A 25,559-nucleotide genomic window follows, 5' to 3' on the forward strand; every position below is an offset into this window, starting at 1 on the left:
AAATGGTTTACTGACCATGGTATCACTGTGCTCAATTGGCCTGCCAACTCTCCTGACCTGAACCCCATAGAGAATCTGTGGGATATTGTGAAGAGAACGTTGAAAGACTCAAGACCCAACACTCTGGATGAGCTAAAGGCCGCTATCGAAGCATCCTGGGCCTCCATAAGACCTCAGCAGTGCCACAGGCTGATTGCCTCCATGCCACGCTGCATTGAAGCAGTCATTTCTGCAAAAGGATTCCCGACCAAGTATTGAGTGCATAACTGTACATGATTATTTGAAGGTTGACGTTTTTTGTATTAAAAACACTTTTCTTTTATTGGTCGGATGAAATATGCTAATTATGTGAGATAGGAATTTTGGGTTTTCATGAGCTGTATGCCAAAATCATCCGTATTAAGACAATAAAAGACCTGAAATATTTCAGTTAGTGTGCAATGAATCTAAAATATATGAATGTTAAATTTTCATCATGACATCCCAACCAAATTATGGTTGGGATTGGGATTGGGTAATTATGATTACCAGCACTTACACAGCAATGACCTGTTTGAAGAGTTTGTCAGGTTTCAGAGCTCATTATAGCACTGAAACAGCTCTGCTGAAAGTCACTAATGATATTCTTATGGCCTCAGATAATGGACTTGTGTCTGTTCTGGTTCTGTTAGATCTCAGTGCTGCATTTGATCCAGTCGACCATAATATTCTCTTAAAAAGGCTGGAATATGCTGTAGGGATCAGGGGAACAGCGCTAGGCTGGTTTAAATCTTATCTGTCTGACAGATTCCAGTTTGTTCATGTAAATGATAAATCATCTTTAAACTCCAGGGTTAATTGTGGAGTACCACAGGGTTCAGTACTTGGGCCAATTCTCTTTACTATATATATGCTTCCAATAGGTTAAATTATTAGGCAACATAGGTGTCAGGTTCAACCAACCTAACAATACTTATAACAACACAAAAAGAAAAGAGAGACAAAGTATTAGTTCCTTTTACTTGCTTTGCGAGGAGAAACGGTCAAGATATGCTCAGTTACAGATCTCGCACCGCTCTGAACAGCATCTGTCCGCCTCCTCTTTTTATTGTTTTTCGGGGATCCCTAGTTTACAAAAACATTGTTCTCTAAAGGATGGGGGAAAACAACAGCTGCATCTTAGACAGGTCATAAACTCCTTTATCTTTTAACAACATCTTTCCCACAGTCTCCTCCAACTTGGCAGGGTCAACTCTGGCCTCTTGTTCAGTGCAATCAGCCCCTCTTTATGACCTCCTCAACTGGACTGCTTCTTTTCTCGCAAGCTCAGCTCCACTTTGTGACCTTAACCTGCAGACAAAACTCACACATCCTTTCTCACACATACATTATGAAAGGTTATATAATCAAATAGTCAAGTTAATAAATAGGAGAAACTATAAGACAAATCTTTATTCAATTATTCCAACAATAGGATAAATTTTCACTGTTATGCTGATGATACTTAGCTTTACTTATCCATAAATCCTGATGAACCCAACCAGTTAGATAGACTACAAGCATGTCTTGAAGATATAAAAACTTGGATGACTTTAAATTTTCTGCTTCTAAATTCAGACAAGACAGAAGTTGTCATCTTTGGACCAGAGTCTTTAAAAAAGAAACTGCTTAGTCAACCACTTAACCTAGATGGCATTAAATTGACCTCTGATAATAAAGTACAAAAACCTTGGTGTTAACTTTGACTAGGACATGTCATTTAAATCCTATATTAAACAGGTTTCTAGGATTTCCTTCTTTCACCTCCAGAACATTTCCAAAATTAGAAATATCCTGTCCAGGAGTGACGCTGAAAACTAGTCCATGCATTTGTTACTTCAAGGCTGGACTATTGTAATTCGTTACTATCAGGATGTCCACAAAATGCAGTTAAAAACCTTCAGCTGATTCAAAATGCTGCATCAAGAGTTCTGATGAAAATTAAAAAGAGAGATCATATTTCTCCTATTTTAGCTTCCCTTCATTGGCTCCCTGTTAAATCCAGAATATAATTTAAAATTCTCCTCCTCACATATAAAGCCCTTAATGATCTAGCTCCATCATACATCAGAGATCTGATTGTTCCATATGTTCCTAACAGAGCACTTTGTTCTCAGACTGCAGGTTTACTGGTGGTTCCTAGAGTCTCTAGAAGTAGAATGGGAGGCAGATCCTTTAGTTATCAGGCTCCTCTCCTGTGGAACCAGCTCCCAGTTTTAGTCCGTGAGGCAGACACCCTGTCTACTTTTAAGGCTAGGCTTAAAACTTTCCTTTTTGATAAAGCTTATAGTTAGAGTGGCTTAGGTTATCCTGAGCTATCTGTGTAGTTATGCTGCTATAGGTTTAGGCTGCTGGAGGACATAATGACCACTTTCACCCTCTTCGCTACATTCTTATACTACTCTCCAATTTTGCGTTATTTGCTGTTATTTCAGCTTTTAACTTTATGTTCTCTCTCTGATTTTTTCTTTCTAGAAGCTACACCTGGCCTGACTCTGTGTTTAGCTGTGGCACCTTCCTGTAGAAGGTGACAACTTAATGCTCACCTTCTACAGATGATCCACATGGCCCTGTCTTTCAGTGTTTGACCCTTTTTCTCTCCTAGACATGGCAATTGACTGAGCTTCTACTTTGACTAACTCTATGTGCTCTCTTTCAGACTCTAGACCTGAAAACTGGTTCAGAGTTCATCTACTTAGCTGTCTTTTTCTCCTAGATGAAGCCACTAAAGGAGCTACATCCATTAACATTTACTTTTCCTTCCCATAGAAAGTACTCCTAGATCAGTGCTTCTTTGTTCTCTTTGTGTCTCTGCTCTGTTCTCTCAAACCTCCAGTCGGTTGTGGCAGATGGCCGCTCACACTGAGCCTGGTTCTGGTTCTGCTGGAGGTTTCTTCCTGTTAAAAGGGAGTTTTTCCTCTCCACTGTCGCTACATGCATGCTCAGTATGAGGGATTGCTGCAAAGTCAACACCAGTGACTGTCCACTGTCTCTACATGCTCATCCAGGAGGAGTGAATGCTACAAGTCACTGACTGGATGTAATCTGCTGGGTTTCCTTAGATAGAAAAACTTTTTATCCAATTTGAATAAATAACTGAATCTGACTGTTGATAGTTAGGATTAATTGTAATGTATGAACCTGACTGGGAATCAGGATGATTCGATTGAACTGACTTTGTAAAAAGCTTTGAGACGAAATGTTGTGAATTGGCGCTATTTAAATAGATTGAATTGAAATAAAACTGAATCGGTATCCGCTCTGATTCCACTAATCTGTCTTTGATCCATATCAGAAAAAGACCTTTCTGTCTCCTCTCAGGTGACCCATCAGAATCACAGACTGTTTACACGACGTTCCGAGACTTCCAGTTGACCTTCCATGTTTCCACACTGTCCTCAACTGCTTCCGACGATACTACACAGGTACCACACAGGTTCTATACAGGCAGTGGCGCCGCCAGGGATTTTGGGCCCGCTGAAAAGAAATCTTGCTGGTTCCCTCATAGCCGGCCACCAGGCCAGCAGAAAATTTTGATTCTGTTTTACATAAACTACGCATTTTAGTAATATTTTTGGTTCTCATTCCCATATTTGTGATAAAAAAAAAACATGACAGTTACTTGGTTAGGGAAGCACCGAAAATGCAATGAAATTAATATAGTTTCAATTATTTGCTGTAAGAATGACACTCTATATTCCAAATCCATGTCTTTCTTTAAATACTTCAACATAAAATTCTCTTAAGATGTCATGTGCATTTGTGCTTGGACCAATGTGCAGAAAAGTATACGCCGGAGTCAGACACAAGTAGGTAAGTAGAAGGTTTATTTATCTCCCACTCCCGGAACAGGCAGAGAACCTATAACCGGGTCAGGACCCAGGACATAGACCCCAGACGTGATTCGGGTACACGACCAGGTACGACCAGGAACAAAGATAAGTACGACCAGGACACAGCGGGGAACAAAGGCAACTAAGGAGCTTAAATACAAACAGGAAATGCAGGGAGAACCAATGAACAGAGGAACCAGGTAATCGGAGGAACTAGGAACTGGTGTGGGTCAGACTGCAGGGAGACAGAGGGAGTGAAACCAATTAAGTCAGAAACACAGAACAAAGGGTAAACTAAGGACCAGACCAGGAGAAATAAACAAAAACACAAACTCAAAACAGACACTGGCTGGATAGAACACATGATTAATTACCTGAAAACACAAAACCTAAATACAAATTAACCTCTTTCATTAAAATGAAAGGCTATTATAATCTGTGAAGAAATAAAAAAAATCTCACCATCAAAAACAAAATGGCCAATAGCCTTTTATGATTTATTGTAAAATCAACATTATCATCTATTGAACAAGATGCAACAAGCAAACAATGAAATAAATAATAATGATAAATAAAATCTGCAGCAGATGTTAAACTAAGGCAAGTAGGCTCACATATAAACAGAAAAATAGCAGGACTTCATATGGTGTATTGTATTGCATGAACTGAATGTAATAGATAGGGCTACAAGTAACCCACTGTGGAGATGTAAAGCCAAACCATGGCTGGGAGCCATACTTCAAATAAATAAACACATTTTAAAGGTAGAACTTGTGTAATATTATATCAAGGAATGGCAAAGATACAACATTGCTGAGTCAAGCTTCCTCTTGCCACCCCATTTACAATCACTGGCCCTTGCTCAGCATTTCTCACCAAGCGCCCAACGTCGAGCGTTCTCACCAGCAGAGTCACCGATCAGGTCAATGAAGTCCAGCTTTCTAGCCAACTGACCCTCAATGGGGAGCATGGCAAGACTTTCCTGAGACATAGTGGACCTCAAGTAGTTTTTTTTATCACTTTGAGCTTACTGAAAGCTCTCCCACCACCAGCAACAGTAACTGGCAATGTGCAAAATATTCGCAAAACAATGCACACTTCCCCAAAGATGCTATGCAGCTGCAGCTTATAAATTGCATTCAGGAGTTCAAGAGGGGACAAGTTAGGGGGGGAACTGGAAACATATACAGTACTGTGCATATGTTTTAGGCAGGTGTGAACAAATGCTCTCAGAAATATAAATGATGATTTTTATCAATTTACAAAATGCTAAGTGAGCGAACCCAAACATACAGCCAGAGTCATTAAGAACCATCTTCAGCGTAAAGAAGAAAAAGACTTACTAGAAGTTAATGTTAGGTATTATTTAATCAACTCAGAGGTAAGGAACGACACAGAGTCAGTTTTACTTGCGGCAAGGGTAGCTGTGCAATACAAACTACGAAGTATTAACACTCCTCCCTCTTTATTTATACATGCTTGGTCACACACAGTTCAAACAACATTCAGGGTGTGTGTGTGTGTGTGTGTGGGGTCAGAAAGGTTAGGGTTCATTTGTCTTGATTATAAACAAACAGAGGAAGTGGGAAGTGGGGACCTGATGAATAGCCCCCAAATGCTGCTAATAAAATAATAAAAGCATAAAAGCATAACTCATTCTTGTGACCATCTCCCTTCCTGTAACATGTAAGGAAGGAAAAGCACTTAGATGAGTGATAAACAATACAAAAGATATAAAAACCCTAACAGTCCCCCCTGTTTTATCACGAATAAGTCATGAGTAAATACATATAAAAGAAAACACTCTGTGTAAGCACAAACCCACAGGACGGAAAGCAGATTATTTGTGGGAAACACTCACACGGTTCCTCCGCCCTAGGCAACCACCAATCATGGCAGAGTGAAACAATATAATAAAACAAAGAAAACAAAATGTAATAATAAAAAATAAAAGAATTAAAACAAGCCTTGTTCATATCATCATTGCACTTTTTCTCATTTCACTTAAACAGCAACTTCTTTCGATTTTCTGCTATAAGGTCATTTTATGAAATACAATAATGAATACACTCAGGCATTGAAGATATATTCATTTACAACATGTCATCATAGTCATCTGTTTTTTGTTTTTTTTTGGGTCCAGTGTCCATCTTGTCCATCTCTTCTCGTGTGATGTTGCATCCTGTGGATCCTGTCTTAAACAGAGAAAGAGCCCTGCTACCAGGATTAGGCTCAGGCTTATCAGTCCTGTCCACACGTCACAGAAAGCCATGCTAAGTTGGGCACAGGTCAGTTGTTTTCTTCGCCGGTTTGAGATGTTGGACCATATGGGTTTCCAACCCCTTTGTACCCGGTCTTTCCCCTGTTACCCCGTCGGTTGGTTTGGCTCCTGTAACGGTAATATGAGCTTACAGTGGCTCTTGTGGATCCAGGATGGTCTCTCTGCAATTTTCAAAGCTGTCGGTGTGGTCAGGAGAACACGGTATGGCCCTTTCCAGCAGGGGGTGCTCCAGTCCTTTCTGTGAAGTGTCTTAATCAGGACCAGGTCCCCAGGCCTCAGGTTCTCCTGTGAAATCGGAGCAGAATTTACTGGCAGACTACTGGACAACTGTACTTCTTTTGTTTGTAACATCTTATTCATCCATTCAGCTAATGATGTTTCCTGCTGTGCTTTTCCCATGTCATCCACTTCTGATGGCAATGGAAAAGGTCTGCCATATACTATTTCAAATGGAGTAAGACCTGTTTGATTTGGAGTTATTCTCATCCATAATTTAACCAGAGATAGACATTCAGGCCATGGCCTCCTTGTTTCTTCCATTGTTTTCCATAATCTATTTTTTATTGTTCCATTTGTTCGTTCAACCAGCCCAGCAGATTGTGGGTGGTAAGAACAATGGTTTTTTAACTGAAACCCTAATGCTTTAGAGCACAGTTCTATTACATTATTTACAAAATGAGTCCCATTATCTGATCTTATGATTTGTGGGATACCATATGTAGGGAAGTAATGTGTCACTAAACTCTTCGCCACTGTGAGCACATCACAGTGTTTGGCAGGATACATCTCAACCCACTTTGAAAATGCATCTATAACCACTAAACAATATTTCTTTCCCCCTGACCATGATAACTCTATGAAATCCATGTGTATCGTGTTAAAGCGATGAATTGCTGCTGGGAACTGGCCTCTTTTGGGTCTCATGTTCCCCTGTGGATTATGTTTGCAGCAGATAATACATGATCTACAAAAGTTTTTTGCATAATCAGAAAAATGTATGGTATGGAAATGTAGATTTACGAAGTGTACCATCCCTCCTGTCGACACATGCGAAATTCCGTGTGTCGCATGGGCCGCCATCTTGTATAAATTATTTGGTAACATTGGCTTATTTCCCAAATGATAAATGTCATCTTTCTTTATGGCCCCTTTATTCAGCCAAGATTTAACTTCTGCAGCTGGTGCAGATTGTCGTGAATATTTCAGCACATCTGTATCTATAAATAGGAGATCTGACATTTTCAAAGTGAGGGGAAGTCCCGAAGCTATTTTAGCAGAAATATCAGCAAAGGTGTTCCCCTTTGTTTCCATGGTTTCATTAGATTGATGCGCTTTACATTTACAAAGTGCTATCTTTGCAGGTAGTTGGATAGCTAACAGCAGTCGTTTTAACAGATTAAAATGTGTCAATTCTGTTCCAGCTGATGTTTTAAACCCTCTATTTTCCCATATTTTAGCAAAATGGTGAACAGAACTGAATACACATTGGCTGTCTGTATAAATGGTTAGGATTTTTCCTTCATATAATTCACACGGTTTGATAACAGCATACAGCTCTGCAGTCTGTGCTGAGCATGTATGGGGCAGGGCCTGTGATTCTATAATTTTAGTTTCAGTGGTTACTGCATAACCAACTCTGTTTTTTCCATATTCATCTTTTGATGCTGATCCATCTACAAAGATTATTTGTGAGTTTTCCAGAGGTGTCTGAGAGATATCTTGCCTAGGTTTTGTATCTTCCTCTACCTTTGTTTTACAAGAATGTGGTTTTCCATCTTCTGCTGTTGGAATTAATGTGCTAGGGTTCAGTGGACCACATCTTTGCAAAGTTATATTTGGTTGTGAGAGTAACAATGAGGTCAACGTAATATGCCTTGCATGAGTCAAGAAAGGAAGTGAAATTTGTAGCAATATAAGTGACACTGAATGAGGAACTTTCAGTGTGAGCTTGTGGCACAACACAATTTCAGCTGTCTGCTTTACAGCTTCTGCTGCTGCGATGCAGCTCTGCAAACAATTTGGAAATCCAGATGCCACAGAGTCCAGTTTTTTAGAATAAAATGCTAAAGGTCTGTTTTTGGAGCCAAATGGTTGGGTTAATACAGCTTTCATATAACCCTTACATGCATCTACACAAAGTGTGAAAGGCTGGCTATAATCTGGCAGAGCTAAGGTAACTGTTGTTTGAAGCAGATTTTTTAGCTCTGTGAATGCTACTTCTCCTTCCTTAGTCCATATGATTTTGTCTTTTAATGTCATGTCTTTGCCATAGATCATAGATTGCAAGGGTTGTACAATGGCTGCATAGTCTGGTAGCCATTCTCTGCAAAAGTTACACAGTCCCAGAAAGGACATCATTTGTTGTTTAGTCCGTGGTTTTGGGGCTTCTTGTATGGCTGTTTTTCTGCTGCTTAGGAGGGAACGACCATGTTGTGATAACATATGTCCCAAATAATTCACTTTCTCCTTGCAAAACTGCAGTTTATCCCTAGAGGCTTTGTGCCCCGTCTGGTAGAGATGTTTTAAAACTGTTATAGTAGCTTCCTCACAGTGTTGTTGAGTGTCTGAAGCTATGAGAATGTCATCTACATACAACAGGACTTGACTATGTTCAGGCACCTCACAGGTGCTCATAGAGTATCTTAAGGCTTGTGTATATACATGTGGGCTTTCACTGAAGCCTTGTGGTAGTCTGGTGTAAGTGTATTTTTTCCCTTTAAACTGAAAGCCAAATAAATGCTGTGACTCTTCATGCAGTGGTACTGTAAAGAAAGCATTGCTAAGATCTACCACTGAGAAATATTTTTTATCTGGAGTTAATGAATGCAGTAATGTATGTGGATTCGGGACGTCTGGAATCGCATGTCACACTATTTTATTTATCGGTCTAAGATCCTGAACCATCCTCCACTTTCCTGTGCTGACTTTCTGCACTGGAAAGATAGGTGTGTTGCATGTAGCATCAGGTGCTTCCCTTAATATTCCTGATTTCAACATATCCTGTATTACTGGCTTAATACCCTCTTCAGCTTCTGGTTTCAAGGGATACTGGCGAACTACTGGCCTTTCTTCAGATATTAATTTAACCTTATATGGTGGAAACCCCTTTATAAGCCCTACATCAGTCGATGATTGGGACCACAGTTCAGGTGGGACAGCAGCTAAGGCAGGGTGCCTGTTGCTCTCTTTGCTTTCAGCTAGGCCCTGTATTTGTCACTTTGCCTCATCCAAATGTGTCTTTGGATGAACTTCGACTATCCACCCAGAGTGAGTTTCCAGATTCCTGTGTTATTATCTACTTTCCAGTCAGAGCTTGTTCAGCACGCTGTATAAAGTTTTCTAATTCTTTCCACTGACCCCCCACAGGTTTAGTTAATGACAGATGAGGTGTACTGTCTTTAAACTGTTGAAGCTGTCTTCCTGACAGTATGATTGAGATGGAGGATTTCCCTGTTTTGGGGTCAACATACAGGTGCTGTATGGTAACAGTCTGATTATTTTCTCTATGAAAAACAGTATCATACTGATAATCTGACCCTGCAGTATTTTTATATCTCATGGTTACATGGAGCTCAGTATCTAGCATGTACTGGGAAGTTTGTTTTTCTCTGGTTCTCCTCAGCAGTTCTCGAGCTGTTGGTGTGGGGGCTAGATCGAAGGACCAGTAATAATGCGGCTGTGAGAGTTCATTTAGGACTAGGGCATCTTCTTCTACAACAGCTTTCATACCTGTTTCTGTTGATACTATATTTATATGCAACTTTTGCATAAGATCTCTTCCCAACAGGTTTACTGGACATTTTTGACTTATCAGAACAGGAGTCTGACAAGTAAGTTTTGTCTCAGGTTCTGTTATTGTTACTGGTGCACTTAGGTAATGTACCTCTGATGTGCCAGCTGCTGATCTAACATGCACTGCGGTGTTAGAATATTTTACTCCGGGTGGAGGTTTAGTTAGCACAGTTCTACATGCCCCTGTATCACACAAACAGCTATATACTTTGCCATTTATTATGATGTTTTTATATGGCAAATCTTGCGTCCTACTTAGTGCTATAAGTTCTAATGCTGCTTGTATGTCAACTTCTTCCATTTCACTACTGTTTTTCTCTGCTAGTGGGGGAGGAGGTGGAGGCTGTGGGTGTAATTGTCAATTCTGGGTAGAGTTGGGGTTATACACCCGCTTTTCATTACATTCTCTTGCATAATGTCCTGGCTCATTGCAGATCCAGCAGTTTTCATCTCTTGCTCCAGGGTTTTGTAAAATTGTCCTACATTCTCTAGCATAATGTCCTATTTTTCCACACCTCAGACACACATTGCTCTGTGTGTAATTGTGTCGTGGCCCTCCTCCTCCTCCTCTTCCTCCGTGACCTCTAAATCCTCTCCGTCCTCTTTGCCCGCTTGCCCCTGAGCGATGCAAAGCCATTAAACTGTCTTGCATTCCAAACGTATCTGTCTTCCTATCTTTCTGTGTTTTATGAGCGTGCTCTGCGTACTCTAAGGCTTGTGTAACAGTTCCTGTATTTTGATGAACCCAGTGTTTATCTATATACCATCTGAGTTCAATTTTAAGGCCTTGCAAAAAGGCTCTCTTCAACTGTTGCTGATAGGCTCCTGCCTCTGCTTCATCATATGGTATAACAGAGTTTGCTCTAAAAACACGTCTCATCCTATCCAAGAAATCTTGTGGGTCTTCTTCCTCCTTCTGTTTGCATTGTGAGATTTTACCATAATCTGCTGTCTATATATAAACTCTTTGAATTCTTTCAAAGAGTAAGCGTAAGGCGTCTCTTAAATCTAGTGAATTATGTGCTAGTATGTCACCATTATCATCGCATCCAGTGAAACCTCCTGCTACTCTGCACCAGCGATGGCCAAACAGCTGGGTAAAACACTGGAGCATCTCTCTGCCATTAAGATGAAAACTTCCTCTGAGTTCTGTAATAGCGTCTAGAAATTCTTCCACGCCTTCTTGTATCGATGGGATACCTTTTAAAGCAGCAGTTCTGTCTTCCTGTGTCCATGGTCTATATACTAGAATAGTTGGCGGCTGTCGGTGATTAGCGTCACCTATGTTTGGATTGGCTACCTCAACTAGAGGAAATGTGTTTTCCTCTAAATTTATTTCAGATGGATGAAATTTCTGTTCGTGAGCCATTAAGGCTTCGCCTGGGTATATACTGGGTGTAATTTTCTTATTTTGACTCCTAGTTCGCACTCCTGTGTCCCACCAGGAATTAGGAGACCAGGACTCACTAGAAGAGCTCTGTTCTTCTGTTTTAAAAGGATTACTTAATTTTTCTTGCTTACTTATAGGAGTTTTAGGAACTGCTCCTTCCATCTCTCCTCCAATTTGTTGTGCTCCAGCCTCCTGTCCTGCTTCCTGCACGGCAGGGGGCTGAACACCTCGCTGTCTGGAGGCGACCACTGTTTCCTCATGTGGGCGCACCAAGACTGCAGCTGTCAGCTTCTCCTGTCGCTTCTCCTTCTTATCTCGCCTCTGAATGTTTCTTAATTTACTTTGTTCCAGCCATTTGTCTGAGAATTTATACTCAACCTTTCTCTTGTCCTTTTTAGTTGGTTTCTTGGTTTTTATTATTTCTAATTTTAAATCCCTTTGTAATTTTAAGATATCGTTAATATTTAGTTTACCCAAGAAACCATGTTTTTTATTCCATCTATGACAGATCATACCTGCTCCTTCTACATAATTCTCCATAAACTTTACATCTCCTTCTAAGTTAGTTAGTTTACTTTGTTTCTTCCCCATGATATTTAATTTTACTTCACAATACTATAAATGTCCCAGATAGAAATTCACTGGCATGAGATTCAAGGAGAGGACATTAACACGCCCTTCTACTGCGACTAATTCGCAGCGGTGTTAATTTTCTGGGATTAAACCCGACCTTTATCTCCAAGAATCACCAAAACGTCTTTCTATTCTGGGTAAAAGAAAACACAAGACCAGCAGAATCCTACTAAGATTCTTCCAAAATGCTTAGTCTTCGCAAACACACAAAACATCACTCACACAATTTGTATTTTAACATATTTATGTCCCTTCAGCAATATGTATGGTCGACCTAGTTTAGTTTATGAGCTCCCTTTATTATTCAACACTTAATTTCATTCCCTTCCGGCGAAATGTTACCAACCAAATTATCCAGTTCACTTTATGGCGCCTAGTCGTTTTTAATCTCCTTACGGCGAGATCCTACCTAAATTTATCGCTATTTCTTTGCAGCGAAATAAAACCTATCCAATGCAGTGTCCTTAACCGGCGACACACTACCAAACGACTTTTAAGTACTTTTCTTTTTTCATTTATATAGCGCTTACTCTTATCTCATGTACTGTATTTTAAAACTGTCTCACCTCTGAGCTGACTTCTAGGTGACTCTGTCGGACCTCCAGAGTCACCTGGCATCGAGCAAGACAATAACCCATCGGCCAGATGCGAACGTCACACACCGGGAATTTCAGCCACCAGGCCTAGATGCGGCTGTACAACGGCGCTTAACTCGACGTCAGGCTGTTCCCAGAGATCCGCCAGTCACTGCAAAGAAAGATAAAATCAGTTTAGTTCTTATAATCTCCGGCTCGAATGACCAAATTAATGTTAGGTATTATTTAATCAACTCAGAGGTAAGGAACGACACAGAGTCAGTTTTACTTGCGGCAAGGGTAGCTCTGCAATACAAACTACAAAATATTAACACTCCTCTCTCTTTATTTATACATGCTTGGTCACACACAGTTCAAACAACATTCAGGGTGTGTGTGTGTGTGTGTGTGTGTGTGTGTGTGTGTGTGTGTGTGTGTGGGGTCAGAAAGGTTAGGGTTCATTTGTCTTGATTATAAACAAACAGAGGAAGTGGGAAGTGGGGACCTGGTGAATAGCCCCCAGATGCTGCTAATAAAATAATAAAAGCATAACTCATTCTTGTGACCATCTCCCTTCCTGTAACATGTAAGGAAGGAAAAGCACTTACATGAGTGATAAACAATACAAAAGATATAAAAACCCTAACAGGAAGTGATGGTCTGGCCCCACAGAGCCCTGATCTCAACATCATGGAGTGTGTCTGGGATGACATGAAGAGACAGAAGGATGTGAGGAAGCCTCCATCCACAGAAGATCTGTGGTTAGTTCTCCAAGATGTTTGAAACAACCTACCAGCCGAGTTCCTTCCAAAACTCTGTCCAAGTCTACCTAGAAGAATTGATGCTGTTTTGAAGCCAAAGGGTGGTCACACCAAAGATGGATTTGATTTAGATTTCTCTTGTTCACTCACTGCATTTTGTTGATTGATGGAAATAAATTATTAACACTTCCATTTTTGAAAATATTCTTTGTTTACAGCATTTTTTCACACCTGCCTAAAACTTTTGCACAGTACTGTACAATATTTAGGTGTCTTACTTCATTTTCAAAATCAGGAGTAGGATCACTAGAGTACTTTGTGATCAGTAGTTGGCACATAGAAGAGTTTGTCCTCGCTAATCTGCCCAACTTTCAGAACAGCAGAAAATTCATTCACCATATTTGCAGTGTTCTGGAACCTAGTGTCCAGGTCACTGATGATACTGTCCATAGCAGTAAAACCAGTGTTCTGAAACACAGTTTCTGAATCTTCTTGACCTGTTTCCTCTTCAGAGGACTCTTCATAGAATCTCAGCCTTTTCTTCTGGTGTCTGCACTCCTTGCTAACTGAGGTGCTGCAATATTCATTTCGCTAGCTGTCAACTTTGCCTCAGCTAGGAGAGACTCCCGATGCCGTCGCTTAGAGACTCCTGACTGGAGAATAACATTCCTGTTCTCAAACCTTTGCAGTACTTTCAGCCAGACAGTGAGAAGAACAATGGCATCAAAAGACCATTAGCTTCTGATCTTTCTTCACCGGTGAGACTGCATGTCATAACTATGCTATCAAGGGCTTTGATGACAGAAGGTAGGTGTTTTGCTACACGTTTACATCCTCATTCCTTGCACTCCAGCGAGTCTCAGATAGGCGATGCAATGAACAACCTGTGTTCTCTTTGTAGATGGCCCATCGCTCTGGGCTGGCCCTTACAAAGGTGTACAGGTATTAGTCTCTGTAGCACGCTTGTTGTGAGTGATGAACCAGGTTGTGAGTGATGAACCAGGCTGGGAGTTTTAAAGGCCTCAGGAATCTTTTGCAGGTGTTTAGAGTTAACTCGTTGATTCAGATGATTAGGTTCATAGCTCGTTTAGAGACCCTTTTAATGATATGCTAATTTTGTGAGATAGGAATTTTGGGTTTTCATGAGCTGTATGCCAAAATCATCCGTATTAAGACAATAAAAGACCTGAAATATTTCAGTTAGTGTGCAATGAATCTAAAATATATGAATGTTACATTTTCATCATTACATTATGGAAAATAATGAACTTTATCACAATATGCTAATATTTTGAGAAGGACCTGTAGAGTTAGTCACAGTAGAAGCTCAGTCAGTAGCTATGTCTAGGAGAGAGAAAGGGTTAAACACTGAAAGACAGGGCCATGTGGATCATCTGTAGAAGGTGAGCATTAAGTTGTTGCCAGCAGAAGCTTTATCACAATATGCTAATGTTTTGAGAAGGACCTGTAGTTCCTTTATCGAGTTCTGGGTCTCCCCTGGGGTCTCCTACCCGTAGGATGTGCCATGGACTCATGGAGGAGCTGACAACCCAGGTTCAGAAACCAGACACCTTCTTATCCATGACTATGCCTTGAGAACCTGTCCATCAATGCCACAAACAGGAGCAATGAGCAGGCATAGTAAAGTCCAACCTGCAGTTGCAGCAAGTTCAACATTATGCCAAGAATACAAAACCAACTCTTGCATTGGGTGTGCATGACAGAAAGTCCCCACAAAATACCTTGCTGGATACAGTTGTGTGCTCTCCAGTCTTCTTTAGATCCACAAAACATGTTGAATGGACAACAACATTTCCAGGATCCCTTCAGTAACTCTGCAAGGGTAAGGATTTGGTTTATAGTTTCATGGCCAGGGCGAATGCTGCACTACTCCTCTTGAATCTGACCTACCAATATTCTTCTCTGGCCACCTGTTACCTGTACCAGGAGTCCCTAGAGCCAGCCAGGCCCTTCTTGAGTTCGACGGCTTTCATCACCAATGGTGTTTGCCAGTGGGTCCTCTTGTTTTGGTTGCAACAGGTACCAAAGATTTTGAAGCCACAGTTCCTGAAGGCTGTATCTGTAATAGAGAACCATCTACATGGCCAGTTCAGATTTGATGTTCCAAACTTTTCTCAGAAGCTGAAATGTTGCATTGATGTGTGAGTTTAAGATCTTCAGAGCAGGGATGTCCTATAGACATTCCCAATTCACTGTGACCACTTGATTTGGTTTATGAGGTCTGTCTGCCAGTCTAACCCACCTCAACATCCAACTGAATTCCAGGTGGTGATCAGTTCTGCTTTTCTTTTCACACAGAATGTCAAAGACTTAACAAATTTCCAAAGATATAATTACAAAAGCAATCATTGGCCTTTGGGCCAAGGTGGCCTGGTGGCACGCTACAGGCTTCAAAATTGTGTTTATAGACATTCCATGCCTACCCTAAAACAAAGCACCTAACTGGGCTCAGATCAGGACATTAACACAAAAATAATACAACCCTAACTCCACTAAAGGCAGTATTTAATGTTTTTTTTTATCAGGAGCCATCATGACACCAGAGGACCTCTTAAACACTCTGGATAATCTTGGCAATGAGGAGTTCATTAGATTCAAATGGTTCCTGCAAAACATTGACTGCCTTCAAGACCTCCCAACTATCAAAAAGGGTCAGCTTCAGATGGCAAACAGAGAGGATACTGTTGATCTGATGCTTCAGACCTACAGACTTCCTGGAGCTCTGAAGGTTACTGGGAAGATTTTAGAAAAGATCAACAGGAATGATCTACTCCAAAGTTTGTCTGTCAGCAACTCAGAACCGGAAGGTCAGTCACAGAATTAAACATCAGTGCACTGCACACTGATTAATGTATTGTACTGGTGCAACCATCTCATATCTGTTTGCCACATATAATCTCTGTCTGTCAGTCTGTGTTGGTGATGTTGAGGACTCTTCTGTAAACATAGGACATGCCTCCTCTCAGGCACCTCTTCCTCAAAGAGAAGGTAAACATCTTAGCTTCTTTGGTACATATGGATGTCTTGTAGTCAAAATGTCAATCTTTGATATAACTCAAAACTTAGGTTAACACTGGTGATGCACTGACATATCTGTCTATGTGAATCATTCCTTGAACCCCAGATCTGCGAAAAATATGTCTGATCTTGACTTCTGAAAGCTGTGCTGAAGTGACCCAGAAAGCTAATGATATGATGAAGATGAGCTCAACTGACTGTATTTCAAACTTAATGCAAGGACCAATAAAACAATTATGTGGGTAGTTTTGTTTGTAATTATTCGGTTATTTTAAATCAAATGATACAGATTATTAATCTTCTTAAATCTCTGATGCTCTAACCAGTTAAAAACAATTTTGTCTTTTAGATGAGTTTTAGTTTCCTGGCTGATAGGGCTGTTGAATGTGTCAAAACCATATTTACTGATCAGTCTTACTAGGAAAAAAGGTTACATACTCGCAATTAACTTATTTGTATACACAGATCATATGGTTCCAGTTCCTGAGCCGCATCCCATCACATTTTACCAACGGATGCTTCAGTTAAACTTCCAGGACAAGTTCATGTGTACACAGGAGGGCTGGGCAGAAGATAAACAGCGTCTGGTTGATATCTATACAGACGTTTACATCACTGCTGGGTGTGACGTACACATCAACACACAACATGAGGTCAGGCAGATTGAGAATGTATTAAAGCCAGCAGAAGAAATAGCAGTAAAGCCCAGAGACATGTTCAGCCATCCTTCAGGAGAATACCAGCCCATAAAAACTGTCCTGACCAATGGAATAGCAGGAATTGGAAAAACATTCCTTGTGCAGAAGTTTGTGTTGGACTGGGCTGAACAAAGATCCAATCAAGACGTGGATCTTATTTTCCCCTTCACCTTCCGTCAGCTAAATCCACTGAGAGCAGAAAAATTCAGTTTAGTTCAGCTCATCCATGAATGCATCCCAGAAACTGTAGACATCAAAGAGGAGGCTCTGAATTACATCTTTAAAATTCTGCAGTCTTCTGGAAACAGTAACTATGACAAAAGTAAATTTAAACTTCTTTTTGTGTTGGATGGACTGGATGAGAGCCGCCTTCATCTGGATCTCCACATTGATGACATTCGATCTGTCGATGTGACAAAGACAACCACAACAGAAGTTCTGTTGAGGAAACTCATCAATGGAAAACTGCTACGCTCTGCTCGAATCTGGATAACATCAAGACCAGCAGCAGCCAGTCAGATTCCTCAACAGTTTGTTAGCAGTATGACTGAGGTCAGAGGGTTTACTGACCTACAGAAGGAGAAGTACTTCAGGAAAAGATTCAGAGATGAAGACCAAGCCAACAAGATCCTTTCCCACATCAAGGCATCACAGAGCCTCCACATCATGTGCCACATCCCAGTCTTCTGCTGGATCACAGCTACAGTTCTGGAGGATATGTTGAAAACCAGAGAAACAGGAGAGCTACCCAAGAGCCTGACTGAGATGTATACAGAGTTCCTGGTGTTCCACATTGATCACACTAAAGACAAATATGGGTCTGGGATGTCTATTCAGTACATCAAATCCTTAGCAAAACTAGCTTATCAGCAGCTGGAGAAGGGCAACCTAATCTTCTATGAGAATGATCTCATGGAGAGCAGCGTTGACCTTAAAGAAGCCTCTGTGTGCTCTGGAGTGTTCACAGAGATTTTCAAAGAAGTGCGCGGCAGGAAAGACAAAGAAAAGATGTTTAGCTTTGTCCACCTGAGCGTTCAGGAGTTTCTGGCTGCTGTTTATGTGAGGATGTCTCTTAGTAGCAACAGCAAAAACTCATTTTTCACAAAACGATCATTAAAAAACCTTCAACTTACATTAAACAAATCATCTTCAAAGAAGATTCACAGGATTTACATTGACAAAGCATTGCAGTCTCCAAACGGACACTTGGACTTGTTCCTTCGCTTTTTTCTAGGTCTTTCACTGCACAGCAACCGAGATAAACTGAAGGACCTGCTGAATAGTACAAACAGTAGTTTAGAAACCATTCAGAAAACTGTTCAATACATCAAGAAGAAGATCAGTGTGAATCTGTCTGTAGAGAAAAGCATCAATCTGTTTCACTGTCTGAATGAACTGGGTGATCGTTCTCTGGTGGAAGAGATCCAGCAGTACCTGAGTTCAGGAAGTCTCTCTACAGACAAACTATCTCCAGCGCAGTGGTCAGCTCTGGTCTTTATCCTACTTTCAACAAAAGATCTGGATGTGTTTGACCTGAAGAAATACTCTTCTTCAGAGGAGGCTCTTCTGAGGCTGTTGCCAGTGGTCAAAGTTTCCAGAAAAGCTCTGTAGGTGCACAGAAAACTGCTCCTGTTGTATGACATTTTTAGAGCTTGTAGTGATTAATGTAAACAATTGAACAAATGTGCACTTCAATATCGTGATTGAAAATTAGCAGCTGTAAACAGTAATACAGCAGCGCAATCACAGAGTCCATCTTTTTACTTCCTTCAGGTTGAGTGAATGTAATCTGACAGAGAGAAGCTGTGACGCTCTTGGCTGTCTGCTTATCTCTCAGTCATCTGCTTTGAAAGATTTGGACCTGAGCAAAAATATCCTGGAGGATTCCGGAGTGAAGCTACTGTTGGCTGGAATGGAGAGTCCATACTGTAAGCTGGAGATTCTTCGGTAAGGTCAAGCTATATTTTTGTGTAACTTTGTGTAGTACTTTAATTTAACTAGTGTGTTAAACTGAAAGGAAATGTAGTTAGTTTGTTTTACACTTCATGAACAACTAATAACATCTAAATGGTTTTTCAATCAAACAACATACTGGGCTCCAGATGAAAAGTGATGAGTTTACAACATTTCCATTTTAGGTTATGCAGAATTCATCTGTATGTTCAGACAGTTCTAGTTAACAAAACGTGTGCTGAAAGTGAATTGATTAAATCTGGCTGAGGACCACTTCTAGGAGATCTTGAAGAAATGTTCTAATGGTTGGGGTCATGGAGCTTGAATGGTCAGTCTTATGAGCATCCACTGCAGTTGGGCTGCCCCCAGACTGAGGACATTGTAAGGTGGTGGAGGAAGCACTTTGAAGATCTCTTCTATCTGGTCACCATGTTCTCTGCAGTAGAGAGTTTGGTGTCTCGAGGGAAGGCAGGTCAATCAGTGGAAGTGATGGACATTGATGTGGACATCAGATGGACCTAGGACAACACCTGTGGACTGGCATACTGGGTGGTGGTTCCACTATTTAAGAAAAGGGGCCGAATAGTGTGTCCCAATTATAAAGGGATTACACTTGTCAGCTTGCCCAGCTCTATACCCTCTACAGGGTACTCGAGGGTTCATGGGAGTTTGCCCAACTGATTCACATGTGTTTCGTGGACCTGGAGAAAGCATTTGACTGTGTCCCTCATGATGCCTTGTGGGGCGTGCTCCAGGAGGAGTATGGAATCGGGGGCCCTTTACTCCGGTCTCTGTACAAGCGGAGCAGGAGTTTGGTTCTCATTGCCGGCACTAAGTCGGACCTGTTTCCGGTGCATGTTGGACTCCAGCAGGGCTGCCCTTTGTCACCGGTCCTGTTCATAACTTTTATGGACAGGATTTCTAGGCACATCCAAGGGCCGGAGGGGGTGTGGTTTGGGGACCAGAGGATTTCGTCTCTTTTTTTGCAGATGACGTGGTCCTGCTGGCCTCCTCTAGCCAAGACCTAGAGTATGCGCTGGGGCGGTTTGCAGCCGAGTGTGAAGCGGCTGGGATGAAGATCAGCTCCTCCAAGTCCGAGGCCATGGTTGTCGACCGGAAAAGGGTGGGTTGTCCTCTTCAGGTTGGAGGGGAGTTCCTGCCTCAAGTGAAGGAGTTTAAGTATCTCGGGGTCTTGGGTCATGACCGAAAGAACGTGATCCCGGATACAAGCGGCTGAAATGAGCTTCCTCCGTAGGGTGGCCGGGCACTCCCTTAGAGATAGGGTGAGGAGCTCGGCCATCCGGGAGGGGCTCGGAGTAGAGCCACTGCTCCTCCACATCGAGAGGAGCCAGTTGAGGTGGCTCGGGTATCTATACCGGATGCCTCCTGGACGCCTTCCTCGGGAGGTGTTCCAGGCACGTCCCACCAGGAGGAGGCCCAGGGGACGGCCCAGGACACGCTGGAGGGACTATGTGTCTCGACTGGCCTGGGAACGCCTTGGGCTCCCCCCAGAGGAGCTGGAGAAGGTGTCTGGGGAGAGGGACGTCTGGGCGTCTCTGCTGAGTCTACTGCCCCCGTGACCCGGTCCCGGATAAAGCGGAAGACGACGAGTACGAGTACGAGTACTTGTCAGCCTCCCCGGGAGTGCTTATGCTTGATTATCAATTCAATAGAAGCAATATTTTGTTTGCCCTGACCATTTAACAGTGGAAACATTCTTTACTTCTGCAGACTTTTCCAATCTTTGTTTTATGGTTCTGGAGAAAGCTTAGGATTTCTTTCTCTGGGGTATTTTGTGGAGGGTGCTTCAGGAGTATGGTGTGTTAGGGATGATCTTAAAGGCTATCTGGAACTTGTATTATTGAAGCAGGAGCTTTGTCTGCATTCTTGGCACGAAGAAAAGCTTTGTCAATATTCAAGTTGGTCTTCACCAGCCTGGCCTCAAGATGGTCTCATTTTTGCTTCTTGTGGATTACATGGTTCTGTTAGTCTCTTCGGGCCATGGATCGGATGATTCATATGAATGTGGATAAGTGAGTCCCTTAAGGTCCCCATGGTCCCCATCTCAAAACACTGCTCATTCCAGGCCAGGGGTAAGTCCCTATCTAAACCAGAGGAGTGGAAGTATGTAGTTGTCTTGTTCATGAGAAATGGTAGGATGAAGCTGGAAATGAATAGACTCTACTGCAGTGAAGAGGTGAGCCAAAAAGAAAAGTTTTCAATTTACCAATCCATCTAAGTTCCAACCCTCAGCTATGGTCACAAGATATGGACCATGATCAAAACAATGAGAACATGTGAAGAAATGACTGAAATAAGCCTTCTTCATAGGGTGGCTGGTCTCAGCCATAGAGGAAGACTAAGGAGCTCCACCATCGGGGGGCAACTCAGAGTAAAGCTGCTGCTTCTCCACATCAAAAGATCAGCTAAGCTTAGATGGATGTGGCATCTGATCAGGATCCTCCTCGGTACCTCCCTTTAAAGGTTCTCTAGGCCCCATTGGAAGGAAACCCTTGGCCAGACCCAGAATTTCTGGAGGGAATCAATTTCCTTTCTGGCCTAGGAATGTGTTGGGATTCCCTGGAACGAGCTGGAGAATGTTCGTGGGAAGAGGGTTGTCTACAGTTCCCTGTTATCATTGTTAATCTGGGATAAGTACGAGGCAATTGTCAGATGAATGGATAACTGAACAAAAAAACTGGCTTCCCTACACACCTTATTTGGTCATTATTCAGGTTAAATTTATACAGCATGTCACATGGAAGATGCTTACTTTGACAATTAGGTTAAACATCTATAGCTGACAGGAACCAAAATACCATACATTATGGTAAAATGGGTTAATAAAATGTGACCTCAGTGATGGTCGAGGTTGTTGGTGATTCTAATTTTTCTGACTTGTCCCACAACTTTCAACCTTTAGTTGACTTTTGCATGCAAATTCACCTTTAATGAGTTGAATATAGAAACTGTATCTCAAACACAGAGGTTTTACTCATTCATTTGCATCGGATTATTAAAAATCCACCTGCTGTTGGAAGTTATTATTACCAAAACATATTAAAAGGTTGCAAAGTTCGGTTAATGACCTCTTTATAATACCTTCCAGAATTCTGGCTAAATAAAAATACATCATACTTTAATTTCCTAGATAATGATAATGAACTAGTAAGTAAATTTAAAAATGTTTCTGTCCATGAGGTTATGCCAGGCTGGCATCACAGCAAAAAGCTGTCAGGAGTTATCATCAGTCCTCAGCTTAAAGTTCTGTTGTTTGAGAGAGCTGGACCTGAGCAGAAACAACCTGCAGGACTCGGGAGTGAAGCTGCTCTGTGCTGCACTGCAAAGTCCTCACTGTACTGTGGAAACTCTCAGGTCAGATCCCAGTGATATTCATAACTTAGCATCATTCCTCCACCTTACACTGCTTTCCATTTTTGGCTTTTGGTTTCTAACAGGGTGACATAGCTTCTTTATTTACTGATAATACAGGGGTTGGACAATGAAACTGAAACACCTGGTTTTAGACCACAATAATTTATTAGTATGGTGTAGGGCCTCCTTTTGCGGCCAATACAGCATCAATTCGTCTTGGGAATGACATATACAAGTCCTGCACAGTGGTCAGAGGGATTTTAAGCCATTCTTCTTGCAGGATAGTGGCCAGGTCATTACGTGATACTGGTGGAGGAAAACGTTTCCTGACTCGCTCCTCCAAAACACCCCAAAGTGGCTCAATAATATGTAGATCTGGTGACTGTGCAGGCCATGGGAGATGTTCAACTTCACTTTCATGTTCATCAAACCAATCTTTCACCAGTCTTGCTGTGTGTATTGGTGCATTGTCATCCTGATACACGGCACCACCTTCAGGATACAATGTTTGAACCATTGGATGCACATGGTCCTCAAGAATGGTTCGGTAGTCCTTGGCAGTGACGCGTCCATCTAGCACAAGTATTGGACCAAGGGAATGCCATGATATGGCAGCCCAAACCATCACTGATCCACCCCTATGCTTCACTCTGGGCATGCAACAGTCTGGGTGGTACGCTTCTTTGGGGCTTCTCCACACCGTAACTCTCCCGGATGTGGGGAAAACAGTAAAGGTGGACTCATCAGAGAACAATACATGTTTCATATTGTCCACAGGCCAAGATTTGCGCTCCTTGCACCATTGAAACCGACGTTTGGCATTGGCATGAGTGACCAAAGGTTTGGCTATAGCAGCCTGGCCGTGTATATTGACCCTGTGGAGCTCCTGACGGACAGTTCTGGTGGAAACAGGAGAGTTGAGGTACACATTTAATTCTGCCGTGATTTGGGCAGCCGTGGTTTTATGTTTTTTGGATACAATCCGGGTTAGCACCCGAACATCCCTTTCAGACAGCTTCCTCTTGCGTCCACAGTTAATCCTGTTGGATGTAGTTGGTCCTTCTTGGTGGTATGCTGACATTACCATGGATACCATGGCTCTTGATACATCACAAAGACTTGCTGTCTTGGTCACAGATGCACCAGCAAGACGTGCACCAACAATTTGTCCTCTTTTGAACTCTGGTATGTCACCCATAATGTTGTGTGCATTTCAATATTTTGAGCAAAACTGTGCTCTTACCCTGCTAATTGAACCTTCACACTCTGCTCTTACTGGTGCAATGTGCAATCAATGAAGACTGGTTACCAGGCTGGTCCAATTTAGCCATGAAACCTCCCACACTAAAATGACAGGTTTCAGCTTCATTGTCCAACCCCTGTATGTGTATATTGTATATTGTAAATTTGTATATTCTGTAATACAAAAACAAAACCAAAGAGCAAAGTGTACCGGAGTCAAATTCCGTGTTTGTATGTACGAACTTGTCGATATGCGCGTGACTCATTTAGGGAGGCTTTAGTCCTTGATGCGGCTGTCTTGGGTTCGAGTCCCGGCCCTGGCAACATTTGCTGCATGTCTCCCCCCCTCCCCCTCTCTCTCTGCCTCTAATTCCTGTCAAGTTACTTTAAAAAAATAAAACCCACTAGTGTTACAAAAAAATCTTTAAATAAAAAATAAAAACACCTGTTTGGAACATTCCACGTGTGAACAGATTAACTGGAAGCAGGTGAGTGTCATGATTGGGTGGAAAAGGAGCATCCCTTACGGCTCAGTTGTTCACAAGCAAGGATGGGGCAAGGTTCACCACTTTGTGAACAACTGTGTGAGCAAATAGTCCAACAGTTTAAGAACTACGCTTCTCAACGTACAATAGCAAGGAATTTAGAGGTTTCATCATCTACAGACTATAATATCATCCAAAGATTCAGACAATCTGGGGAAATCTCTGCATGTAGCAGCAAGGAGACCAACGTTGAATGCCTGTGACCTTTGACCCCTCAGGAGGCATTGATATTACTACATGAGCTCTGGAACACTTCAGAACCATTATCAGTTATTCACAACATTTTCCATAATCTAGGAATTTAATAACAAAACAATTCAACTTCAAGTTAAAATATTTCAGTTTACAAACTCTAGGCTAGAACAATTCAACTAAAACTACCAAGCAAAATGAAGGAATAAAGAAAACTAATGAACTATGTACAAATGAAGGAACAAGGGAATCAATACAAATTATGGAATATCAGTTCAATGTAAATATTTATGTTTAGGAACCAAGGTTTATCTGAAGGAATTTGGAAATCCAATTAGTTTTAGAACTAATTAAGAATAATAATTGTTATGTCTTCAGACACCCAGTAACAATGCAAAATCAGAAGAGTAAATAAAACATTATTTTGATAAAATAATATTTTAAAGAATGCTTTGCTGAATTAGAAATCAACCGTTTTTGGATAATTGGTTCTTAATGTTTTAACCTGCCATCACATGGGGTAATGGACTACTAAAATGGCAGCAAGACTTTATTTAAAGATGCCAGGGAGCGTACAGCCAACGGACGTAAGAAGGCATGTAGGACTTTAAATACCATTAATACACTGATTAATGTGCACATTAGCACTGACAACTTATTACCTAACGATTACGGAGCAAATTAAAAGAGCTCTGTTATAAACAAAGCTGTCTAACATGTGATGTAAGCAGAGATTGTAGCCTGTTAGCTGCTGGCAGATACAGATCTTTGGCATGTTTAAGCAAATATTAGACCTAGGTTTTAGCAGGTTAGCTCAGGGACATAAGGAAAAACACATAAATGGAGCAAACTCATATTACTGAAACATCAGTGTTTATACCTCATTAAAATTAAGTTCTTCATAACTTTAAAACACAACTTGGAACAAATAACTAGCCTCAAGGCTGAAGAGGTCTGTTCACATTAGCTGAGCAGATAGTCTGCTAGCACTGATAGCTAGTTCAACTTAACAATATTTAGGTTGTTTCATCCTGAACTAATTTTCGATGGCCAAATACTCCTCTTTACATGAACCGTTCTGAAAAAGGAGGACAGGAGGTCTAAAGGGCGCTGGTTTGGGTAGTGAAGTTGGCCCGGTTTTGGAAGGGATTTGACAGGAACTTCGCTGGAGGGTTTGCAATACTGCGATTTCTGTCATCTCCCCTCCAGCAGGGAGGAGGGAAGCCTCTTCA

At 41.5% G+C, this 25,559-nt stretch overlaps 1 protein-coding gene across 1 annotated transcript in view; it reads left to right on the forward strand.

Annotated features, from left to right (window-relative positions):
- LOC124868192 (NACHT, LRR and PYD domains-containing protein 12-like) overlaps positions 1–25,559 on the forward strand; it is a 44,480-nt gene that overhangs the window by 13,987 nt on the left and 4,934 nt on the right. The window contains exons 2-5 of the mRNA XM_047365102.1: positions 3,340–3,443; positions 15,830–16,111; positions 16,788–18,627; positions 18,794–18,967. Coding sequence (XP_047221058.1) covers positions 15,838–16,111; positions 16,788–18,627; positions 18,794–18,967 — 2,288 coding nt within the window. The 5' untranslated portion in view covers positions 3,340–3,443; positions 15,830–15,837. The remainder of the gene's footprint in view (positions 1–3,339; positions 3,444–15,829; positions 16,112–16,787; positions 18,628–18,793; positions 18,968–25,559) is intronic.

Source organism: Girardinichthys multiradiatus, chromosome 5 (genome assembly GCF_021462225.1).
Source record: "Girardinichthys multiradiatus isolate DD_20200921_A chromosome 5, DD_fGirMul_XY1, whole genome shotgun sequence".
Classification (NCBI taxonomy): Eukaryota; Metazoa; Chordata; class Actinopteri; order Cyprinodontiformes; family Goodeidae; genus Girardinichthys; species Girardinichthys multiradiatus.